Below are 11,219 nucleotides of genomic sequence, written 5' to 3' on the forward strand. Positions count from 1 at the left end.
ATATTAAAAAATTCAACAATATTACTATTAGGACCACGAACCGACCTCACATACAAACATACATACATCTATATCATGAATTTCAATATCCGACCGTACTGTAGATATCTCTTTCCTTGATTATTTCATCTGCCATGCATCCATTCTTATCATCATATCATTTCAATATCACATGTCTGCTTCTCATTAGTCATTAACATATTTTAACACAATTTTCTCAATCAAATGAGATATATATAAGATCTTCATATGACGCAGGTAGCTAGAATATCGATTTTAAGAAATTTTCATATTACGATTTAGAATACGGTTATTTAATTTTAAAATTATTTATTAAATTAGAAGATTTTGCGATTTAAATAAAAATATAATTTCAGGTTTTGTGTTTTTAATTTGTTTTATTAATTTTACATAAAATTCTGATTTTTACTATAACTTGACCAGATATATAAATAGAAGGGCAATTTACGCATCTAAATTGTTTGACCCCCAATATTACGCAAATACATTGTTTTCAAATTCAATATGCAAATGCATTGTTTCACTATTTTATGTAAACCGCTACTGGCAGTAGCGGTTTATAGGTGTGCATAAACCGCTATAACCAGCCGCGGTTTATGTGTGTGAGTGTGTGAGTGTAAACCGCTGCTGCCAGCAGCGGTTTACGTGCGTGTGTGTGAGTGTAAACCGCTACCGGCAGTAGCGGTTTACGTGTGTGTGTGTAAACCGCTACTGCCAGTAGCAGTTTACGTGTGATGGGCTGAATGGGGCTGCCTATATAAACCATAGAGGGGCCAAATGTGGAGAGGTAGAGTGTTATTCACAAATGGAGGGGGAGGATAGTTTTGTGGCTCTGGTTCACTGCTCTGGAAAAATTCAAAAGAGCAAAAGGCACGGTGTAAAATTCACAGATAGAGAACCGCTTAGTGTTTTTATCCGATCGTCGAATACGTTGGCCCGAGATTAAGCAAAGCATATTACGAAAGCTCGGTACGTGTGGGACGAAGTGGGTAAAAAACAAGATTCCCATTGACGTTATCTCAACTGGTGTGAGATATGAGACCTTCGTGATCGGGTCGGATGAAGACTTGCAGGTCTTGTTTCACTGCAGGCGTAGTTTTCTAGAGGTGAGGATAACTGAGCTGTTTGCAAAGTTGGAAGATGGTGTGGATAGCTCTGGAGCATCGGCACCTAATCCTCAGTCGACCCCAGCTGGTGGTGCATCAACATCGATGCCTGTGGTAGCAGTGGCCGTTCCGAATGCGGAGCCCGAACGTGCTGGGGCTGTTCATGCATATATTGGTCATGTTGTTCCTGATTTTGAATGCGATGCCGGACCGGATCGAGTTGAGAATACACTGTTTGACGATGATTTAGATGAGGAGCATGTCGATATTGGTGGGGATAGTGATGATGATATTCCAAGAGGTGGACGTTCAGCCCATGGAGGTTCCGGTTCTGCAACACAAGAGTACCCTCCCCGCATCATGTAACCATCGCCACTCTCTCCCAGTGTCCCTAGTACCAACACGACGGCGTCTCTCCACACGACGGTTATCCGGCATATCAGGTAGCTGTGATCTGCGTGGGACCTGGGAGGATCCTCTCTGAAACGCCTCTGGAGGTATCTGGGTGCCTCTGTGATCCGCGAATGCAGCCCCCAGACTAAGAAACCGCTGAGCCTCGCGGAACCACCAATCTAGGTAATCAGCAGATGGGCCAGGATCTGCCACTCGATCAATGGAAATGACTGCATCAACTCGGTTCCCCCAGTGCAAATGCCAGACCTAATAGTAATGGGGGAACCACCTGTCCCCTCCCCTCCCGTCCTTAGCATGCAGCCAGTCTACGTTCAAAGCGTCCTCGGGGATATGTTGTACTCCACCCAGCTGTGGAACAACCCTGTCAACCTGATGCCACTCGATGACCGCAAAGTATATCAAACTGGTCACCGCTCGCCATAGGCGACTATGCTCCTCTGTAAGTATCTCTGGATGGACAACGGCAAGTACATCAAGTGCGGAGTAGGGCTCCCATACAATCTGAAATTTCAAAACTCATCATACATTACAAGAACAAGTATATATCTAGTCACATTTAGATAGCAAAGCAAAAATAAAAACTCTAACTACTATAAAACTTACATCACAAGCGGTCAATCGATCCAATGCAAGCCGATACCTTATGACTCTCTGCTCCTTTCCATCGTTAGGAGGTAAGTAGGCAGACCACCTAAATTTAAGTCATATGAGACACAAACTACCATAAAAACGCCAAAGAAATTTGTTAACAGTAAAAAAACATAACACATACCTGGATGCCAGCGGGAAAGAGAAAGCCTCAAACCCTTCCGGCCTCAAAGACGAAAACCGCCAGAATATCCAACTCTGTAGCAACTGGAGCGGGCCCGCAAGATTAGTCACATTTCTGTTCGCTACCCGACACATGCATCGGTACAGCCATGCCAGAGCGGCCGACCCCCAGCTATACCTCCCCATGTCATCAAGGTTTGCCACAAATGGCAACCACCGTATATGTACCCGGTTCGCACTCTTGTCCCCAAATAACTGAGTCGATAACAACATCATGATGTAGGCCCGTGCGTAGATGCGGACAGTCTCCTCGCTCGCATCTGCTGGTAGCACCCTAAACCTATCGCGAAACCATGTAAAGTTTACTGTCATCTGCTTGACCTTATTCGGTGGAGGCCGCTCACCAAATAGGTCCTCAAACCACTCCCAAGATGGTCGGCCACCCTCCATGTATGTCTCAAACTCACCAAGGCAACCACTCACAGCCTCCCCATCCACAGGAAGCCCTAGCTGAAATGCCACGTCCTGCAATGTCACTGTGCATTCTCCGAAAGGCAGGTGGAACGTATGCGTCTCAGGACGCCACCTCTCAACGAACGCACTAACCAGTGGCTCATCCAACCAGAACCATTCGCTGTTTAGCCTGGCCAAATGGTACAATCCAGCCCTCTCTAAATACGGGATGATCCTATCATGCAAGGGTATATTCTGTTGCCGTCTCACACTGTATATACACCTAGTGGGCTGCACAGAACAAGAAAGATATACAGAGTCCAATTAAATTCTCCTATCCTTAAAAAATTTGCCATAACTAACCGGATACAAATATATTAAACCATCAACAGATTCTCCTAAATAAAAAATAAAAAAATTTTCTAGTCACGATAGGAAAAATAACAACATCCATACTTTAATAAATAACAGCCAGAAATGTTAAAATACTATAAAGCTTTAAAATTTAAAACTTCATATCATACAAATACCCTAACCAAACTAAAATAATTCACTAACGTCAGCTATCCCTTTCCCTAACCAGTGAACTAACATCCTAGCATGCGAAGCCTAATTTCAAACTAGAGGGAATAATCTATAAATTCTAGTTCGTCTACCTAACCTACCATTTTTCTGACTAACATATGCAAAGCCTAGAAAAAAATAAATGTTAACTAACCTCGTCACCAATAGAACCGGCAATATGCGCAACACCGTTCAGTCGGTACAGGGTCCTGCCTGCCATGATAACTGGCCAGAAGTCGCCGCTGAGATACCTCGGACCCGCTCACAACTTGCTCTGACCTCTCTCTAGAATTTTCTCTCTCTAAAAAACTCCACAAACCATCTAAATGCATAATCCGCGGCTACAACCACGGTTTATATAGGCAACGCAACACACATAAACCGCTACTGGCAGTAGTGGTTTACACACACACACACACACACGTAAACCGCTACTGGCAGTAGCGGTTTACACTCACACACACACGCACGTAAACCGCTGCTGGCAGTAGCGGTTTACACTCACACACTCACACACATAAACCGCGGCTGGTTATAGCGGTTTATGCACACCTGTAAACCGCTACTAACGTAATATTGAAACAACGCATTTGCGTATTGAATTTGGAAACAATGCATTTGCGTAATATTGGAGATCAAACAATTTACTAACGTAAATTGCCCTAAATAGAAGCACAAATATAATTAACTCGATTCCCACTACTCACCATCAAGACTTTTATTTTTGTTTTATTGTTTTGGCTAAGCAACCTAACACATATATTAATTAACTAGATTATTATTAACACACATTTTTTATTATTATGAAAAAAGTAAGATCCATTTCATATAAATCACACATGCAGCATAGTCAATTCATGATAAAAAAAAATGTGTTAATTTAATGTAGGATATAAGAATAAAAAAATTGCTCAAAGATCAGAAAAATTTATTATTTTTAGTTATTAATTTAATTTTTTAGTATAGCAATTTAATAATATATTTTTAAATATTAGTGACTAATTAATAGTCAAAAAAATAAATTTTACGAACTAGCCTTTTAATATCTCTCAAAAATAAATATAACTAACATATATATATATATATATATATATATATATATATATATATATATACCCAACAAGTGAGAAAAAAGATTTATATGAAAGCAAATGTTTTGTTGTAAATATTGTTAATAACTGGTGATAAAAATAGCAAAGACGATCAGAATTTTACTTTTGGCTATTGAATTGTGTACAACAATTAAATTCTAAAATCACCAAATTGGCCAATACAAAAAACTTTACCAACTCATTTCTATTTTCAATGTAGAAACTGAACAAATCAATTCTAGTTATAAGTCAACTTCAAAGATTTAATTTTATGCCTAGACTCTTTTTGGAATAAGTAAAAGTATGCTGACAGTACACAACTTTCCCATAACTTTATGTGGTCAATATTGCTACTTTGAGATGCTGAACTAAATCATCTTAATTTTAATCTATTATACATGGAATATATGTATAATAATTCTTTATAACTGATACTCCTTTAAAACTTTAAATAATGATACCTAACTCTGAATCTGATTTTTCATTTTTTCCATTTCTTTCATAAGCAAATTTACATGAAAGTAATCATTTAAGAGTAATGTTAGGGGATCAGTAACTTTTGTTATTAGTAGTCATCAAATAACCATTAATGATGATTTAATGATGTGAGATTGATGTGAAATTTCATCTAATGACTCACATTTATCTACTGATTATATGCTGGCTAAAATTCAATAAAATTACTGGCCGTAGACTTTTCTATCATTTAATTCATTGATAAATGGAGTGAATTTTACTAAAATACTATACAAATAGAAAAGCAAAAGTAGTCCTCCCCTGCCACTGTAAGAATGAATGGAATCAAATGTAAGAATTTGTTGAATAGGAATGGAAGGAGAGAGCAAATGCTGCATGCAATGCAGCACCAATCGGAAGCGCGTCTTCGTCGACGACATAGTAAGGACTATGAGCAGGGTGAATGGATCCACTCTCATCATTTCTCATTCCAACTAGAACGAAAGCTCCAGGTACCTTCTCCAAGTAAAACGCGAAATCTTCACTTCCGGTGAACACCGGTGCTACTTCTGTCTTCTCCTTTCCTACAATCATGCCTGAAACTTCCCTAACCACTTCATATATTCTCTCGTCGTTTCTCGTCGGAGGGATTGTTGGATGCTCATCGCCGTTGAAAATAACCTCCGCGCTGCACCTGTGTACTTCTGCCTGCGCTATGATTACCTGAACAAGGCTAATTTTGTAAATTAATCATGCAGCCAACTCGAGAGTGCATTCTCTCAATTATTCTGTAAAATGTCATCTCTTTGTTAAATGATTTGACTACATTTTTATTTAAAGGCTCTTTGTTATCTATTTCACGTGAAGTTGACTGCAATTGAATTTTCAGCATATTTTTTTAGTGTCACTTAAAGAGTGTAAGGTGAGATATAATACTTTACCAAAAAATTAAAAAAAAAATTGAGATCTCTACTTCCAGCTCTATGAACAAGAATGTGGTAGTTACCTCTTCGATCCTTTTCTTTAGCCAATAGAAACTCTTTCTGCTGAATGCTCTGTAAGTGCCTCCAATGGTGGCTGAATCGGGGATTATGTCCAGGGAAGATCCTGCATTCACCATGGCCACGGAAATCACCTGCCATGACAATAATTTTTTCAAATCAAAGAAAGAATGGTTTGAATAATTGAGTGTTTGAAGATCTACCTGAGAATCTAAAGGATCTGTCTCCCTTGAAACGATGTTTTGCAAGCTAATCACTGATGTTGAAGCAGCCAAAACAGGATCGAGGCAAGCTCCGTCTCTTCCGTTTATGTTAGCTTTGAAGCTTCCGCAACCGGCCAAGAACTCTCCCGGCCGCGACGCCACAACTCCTAAGGGATACTCCGGCACCAGGTGCAGGCCAAAAACAGCTGCTACATCTTCCAGCACCTTTTCGGCGATAATGTCCCTTGCTCCTGTGCCTCTTTCCTCAGCTGGTTGGAATATTAGGATCACAGTGGCCTGCATATGTTTTACAAAGTCAATAACACATTTCCTAATGTTTATCGTTTTCAACTTCTACTTTCATTACCAGCAACTTCTCCTTCATTTCTTGCAATATTTTTGCAGCTCCAAGGAGCATAGCTACATGTGCATCGTGCGCGCAAGCATGCATTTTGCCATCAACTTTGCTCTTATGGTCCCAATCAACCAGTTCCTGTTTCAATATACCATTCACTTTACCCATTTAAAACTAAACTTTTAGTCTCATTTTAGCTTAAACAATAAAATTAAAATCTGAGGTACGAAATCTGAAGAAAAAGGAATAAAATGGAATATAGTATGAGGATTGTGATAGAATCCCCAACTCACACTTGCTTAAGTGGATCAGTAAGTTGACCACTCCACCAATTCAAGTTGGTTTGAGGATAGTGATACATTAATTGAATTGAAGACTTGTACAAAGCATAGAAAGGAAAGTTCAAAATTGATGTTAATGTGACCCATTTCAGTTAATATAGCAAATTGAAAACTCTGGTAGAGCCGTGGAGATCTCAAATTGGAATTGTGGGAAAGAAAAAGAAATTTAAAAAATGGAGAACAAGTGCGCGTGATTGTACCTAATTGACTTCAATGATTTTTCTCTGAAAACAATTCTAATTAAAACTTCATGACACCAACAAATATCTTCCAAAGGATGTAGTTCTCAAATTCTAAGTTGCATTTACATCAAGAAAGGCCATATAGAAATAAAATTGAAGTTGGAGTAAAAGAGAGAATTTGAAGCAATAATAATAGTTAAAAGCAGGGAACCTGAATAGGCAAAGCATCCATGTCAGCTCGGAGAGCAACAAAAGGAGGATCCCCAGAACCAATCTTTGCAACAACACCAGTGTTGGCCACAGGCCACTGGTAAGAGACACCAAGTTGATCAAGCTCATGTCTTATGAGAGCACTTGTGTTGAACTCTTCATATGCAACCTCAGGGTGTTCATGGATTTCCCTCCTTATTCTCTTCATCCACTTCAACAAGCTTGCCCTGTTTGCAAGCTCTACAATCTCATCTTGCAGTGATGATGATGATGATGATGATGAATAATAATAAGAATTAGAAGAGGTTTGGTTCGAACACAAACATTCATTGGAGAAGCATGTGGGAACAAGGAAGAAGAAAAAGAAGAGCAGAACGTGTCTTGGAGAGTCCATGTGTGGCCAAGTAGAATTGTAGATATGGAAATTTGTTAAAAAACGATAGATATATTTGTATGTATGCTATGCTTCAAAAATCATGCTTCTAATAGTAAATTGGATTTCATGAAACACCTCTTTTTTTGTAGTCTTCCTATTTTCGTCAAGGATTCGAGATTTTTTGCCTCACAATTTTCACATTCGGTTACTGTAGAAACACAATAATTTAAAAATGGGAAAATACGATGAGCCAATAGAATATTTGTACAATGTGTATAATGGAGGTTTAGAGAGTATTAGAGATATAATCATTAGTGTTATCTTTTTCTATCGGCTGAAGCTTTTGAGATGAGTGGTATCATGACATGGTATCAGAACTCTAGATCCGAAAGGTAAAGAGTTCGATCTTTGGTGAACCTGAAAATCAGTTTAAACTTTTGAAAAGATGTTTATTATCTCTAGTACTCTAGCGGGACTCTTTAAAAATTATTTTATTTGATTTAATGTTCATAATTTTATATATAATATTTATAATTACATATTTATTACACATCTAATAAATAATAATTAATAAAAATATAAAATAAGATAATTTTGAGTTTTTTAAATTAATTTTCTATTATATGTCGGATTTTTTTTACATTAAAGTTAAATTTAAAACAATTAATGGAATTAATTATGCTTTAATTAGGAACTAAGGTAGATGCATGACTAAACGAGGGCATTAACTAGTTAAAGTAGTAGTGAATAAATTTAACTGAGTAATTGTAGATCTTTTAAATGTATTAAAAAGTTTAAAACAAGTAATGTTTTGTGTAAAGAATAACTAACCTAATTAACCGTAAGTGTATCATTTGGAAAATTTATAATCTAAAATAGAACGTGTGAGATCAGTGTTACTCACTTGATGTCTGACATGTGCATTTCCAACAATGAAAAATATATATTAAATTAGTGAAGTTCTTGTAGAGGGTTACATATATCGATGGCTTCTGCGATTTTATTCTAATTTTGTGGGTCTCAAATCAAATATTCAAAGGTGATTATATTCTTCCAAAAAGAAAAAAAGATTTTCTCCAAAAATAAGAGATGCGAAATAAATCGAAAAGGACAGAACACCTATCAAAATGGCATCTTATTCAAACTCAATTGTTTATATTTTTAAATTAAGCATGCATTTCAGTCACACCAAAAGCAAGTGAAACCTAAGCGCGAACCCTTTATCCTAAAGTAACTTATTATAGCATTTTCTTATTAACTACTTTTTATTTGTTAACAACAGTATAGCAACTTTCTCTGTACTGTACCAAAAAAAAAAGGGAACTTTCTAATACTGTAATGCAATGCATGCATGCATTCCATGCCAGAAGTGGTTTTTTTTTTTTTTTTGGAACCAGATAAAAATGTTAAAATGTCTTTTTTTAAAGATATTTTTTAAAAATTAAAATTTAACACATATAATTAATTAAATTATATTATTTTTATTAAAATTAGACCGAACAAATTAGTTTAACAAAAAAATTAATAAATTAAATTTTAAACCAATATAAATTAATATTTTTATAAAAAATCATTACAATGTCTCTATTGTAAAACATAACTAAAATATTCCTATTATATATATATATATATTGAAAACTTTAAATTCTAATCCTACAACGACAAAGAAGAAAAGAGTTAGAATTTAGAATTTTCAAAATTAATATAATAATAATAATAATAATAATAATAATAATAATAATAATAATAATAAGAGTATTTTAGTTATTTTATATAATAAGAATATTATAGTCATTTTTTATAAAAAATAATATTAATTTAGATCGATTCAAAATTTGATTTACTATTTTTCGGTCAAATTAATTTGTCTGACCTAATTTTGACAAAAATAACACAATTTAAATGATTATATATATTAAATTTTAATTATTAAAAAATATTTTTTTTAAAAAATATTTTATGCATCTTTATAGGAGTATTTTTTTTTTAAGTTAGGATTCTATGCCAGAAGTTATTATTATTAGACCTAAAAATTATTATTTCCTTAATTAGACCTAAAAAGATATGCATTAAATTAAATAAAGTGCAATAATGTAATTTACCTTATATAAAAAAATATAGTTAAGGATGTATGGGATAGGAAAATGATAATGTTATTCTATTTTATTAATATCAACTTTTTTTCTATAAATTTATACAAATATATAAAAAATATAATTATTAAAAATGGGAATGGAATTATTATTTTCCATTTTTATACAATATGTTATCTGGATGATATCCTCTTTGCTTCAATTAATTGACACTGACCTCTACCTCCACATTGACATTTTCATGTCACCGCTTACTCCTCTGATCAATTATTCATATTTAGTAAATGTCGGTCTCTATATCTCATTGGATTGGATGCCTTCTTTTATAATAATAATAATAATAATAATAATAATAATAATATGTTCTTACTTATATATAGTGACTTTTACAACTCACCTAAATTTTCGTTTTATTTTTATATATGTTACGGATCCGACCCACGGACCCCCGCATACCCGGTTACCCGAGGACAACCCGCTTTGACACGGAGGCCCAAACACCGGCCCTTCAAAGCCTCTAACCCTAATATCTCTCTTATCCTAACCAAATAAAGATAAGATAAGATATTCACCGTCACCTATAAATAAGAGGACCCAGGTCCCCCCAGGTATTCATTCATTCCACACACTTTCTACCTCTTAGATCCATTCTGACTTGAGCGTCGGAGTGTCTTTGCAGGTACCCCCCCCATTGCTCCAATCAAGCGACCCGGCTCCAGCACTGTCCGCGGGTTCCCGATCCACCCTTCAAACCGTACCAGAGACATCTCGTACATTGGCGCCGTCTGTGGGGAATCTGCATAAGCTGGGCCCAATGGGGGACGTCCTAGTGGAAACCCCCTCAAGCCAGGATGATTCTCAACCGATTAATCCAACCCCCGAACACCGTGAAGTCCCGAACCAAGCAAGAATAGCAAGCGCTATCCAAAACGCGAACAATCGCGACATCACGGACCAACGACACCCTGAGAAAGCCAGCGACAAAGCGGCACAGATCATCCAAGATCTCTGCCTCCGAGTCCAAGAACTTGAAGGCAAGATAACCAATAAAGGAAAACACAACAACGAGCACGGAAGCCATGCAACCTCCAGATCAAGATCTCACCGCGGTAGGTCGCCAACCCGACGACACGACCGAAGAGACGGTCGCAGCTCATCACGCGACCACAGACACGAGAAATCGCCAGAACGGCGATACAACAAGAAACACACCCGTAGCGCTTCTCGAGATCTGAGTTATCAACATTACTCGGACGAAGATCGGAGGGACCGAAATACTAAACGCACAAGAAACGACCATACAATAATGGGAGCTACACCCTTCACGGAAAGAATCCTAAGGGCAAAACTCCCCAAAGGCTTCGACAAACCTACCGACATGAAGTACGACGGAACTAAAGATCCCCAAGAGCATCTAACAGCTTTTGAGGCCAGAATGAACCTAGAGGGAGCGACCGACGCGGTCCGATGCAGAGCCTTCCCGGTAACCCTCGCCGGGCCAGCGATCAAATGGTTCAACGCCCTCCCGTACGGATCCATAGCCAGCTTCCACGATATTACACGAAAGTTCATGGCCCAGTTC

At 37.1% G+C, this 11,219-nt stretch overlaps 2 protein-coding genes across 3 annotated transcripts; both read right to left on the reverse strand.

The window, feature by feature from the left end:
• Positions 1-423: 423 nt before the first annotated feature.
• Positions 424-3,746, reverse strand: LOC140182808 (serine/threonine-protein phosphatase 7 long form homolog). Its single transcript, XM_072230242.1, has 4 exons — positions 3,484-3,746; positions 2,314-3,056; positions 2,145-2,232; positions 424-2,042 (listed from the first exon to the last, which is right to left on the reverse strand). Exons 1-4 carry the CDS (start codon positions 3,547-3,549, stop codon positions 1,788-1,790), a joined length of 1,152 nt encoding a protein of 383 aa, XP_072086343.1. The 5' UTR covers positions 3,550-3,746; the 3' UTR covers positions 424-1,787.
• A 1,369-nt stretch (positions 3,747-5,115) lies between these two features.
• Positions 5,116-8,497, reverse strand: LOC112733978 (IAA-amino acid hydrolase ILR1-like 6). 2 transcript variants are annotated; one of them, XM_025783126.3, is made up of 6 exons: positions 8,449-8,497; positions 7,170-7,961; positions 6,448-6,573; positions 6,081-6,377; positions 5,883-6,011; positions 5,116-5,599 (listed from the first exon to the last, which is right to left on the reverse strand). In XM_025783126.3, the coding sequence occupies exons 2-6, from the start codon at positions 7,560-7,562 to the stop codon at positions 5,222-5,224; spliced, it is 1,323 nt and encodes a 440-aa protein (XP_025638911.1). In that variant the 5' UTR covers positions 7,563-7,961; positions 8,449-8,497; the 3' UTR covers positions 5,116-5,221. The 2 variants fall into 2 exon arrangements, with proteins under 2 accessions (XP_025638911.1, XP_025638913.1); XM_025783128.3 differs by lacking the exon at positions 8,449-8,497 and having other exon boundaries at positions 5,116-5,609; positions 7,170-8,381.
• Positions 8,498-11,219: the final 2,722 nt, after the last annotated feature.

This window comes from Arachis hypogaea, chromosome 3, assembly GCF_003086295.3.
Source record: "Arachis hypogaea cultivar Tifrunner chromosome 3, arahy.Tifrunner.gnm2.J5K5, whole genome shotgun sequence".
NCBI classification, from domain to species: Eukaryota; Viridiplantae; Streptophyta; class Magnoliopsida; order Fabales; family Fabaceae; genus Arachis; species Arachis hypogaea.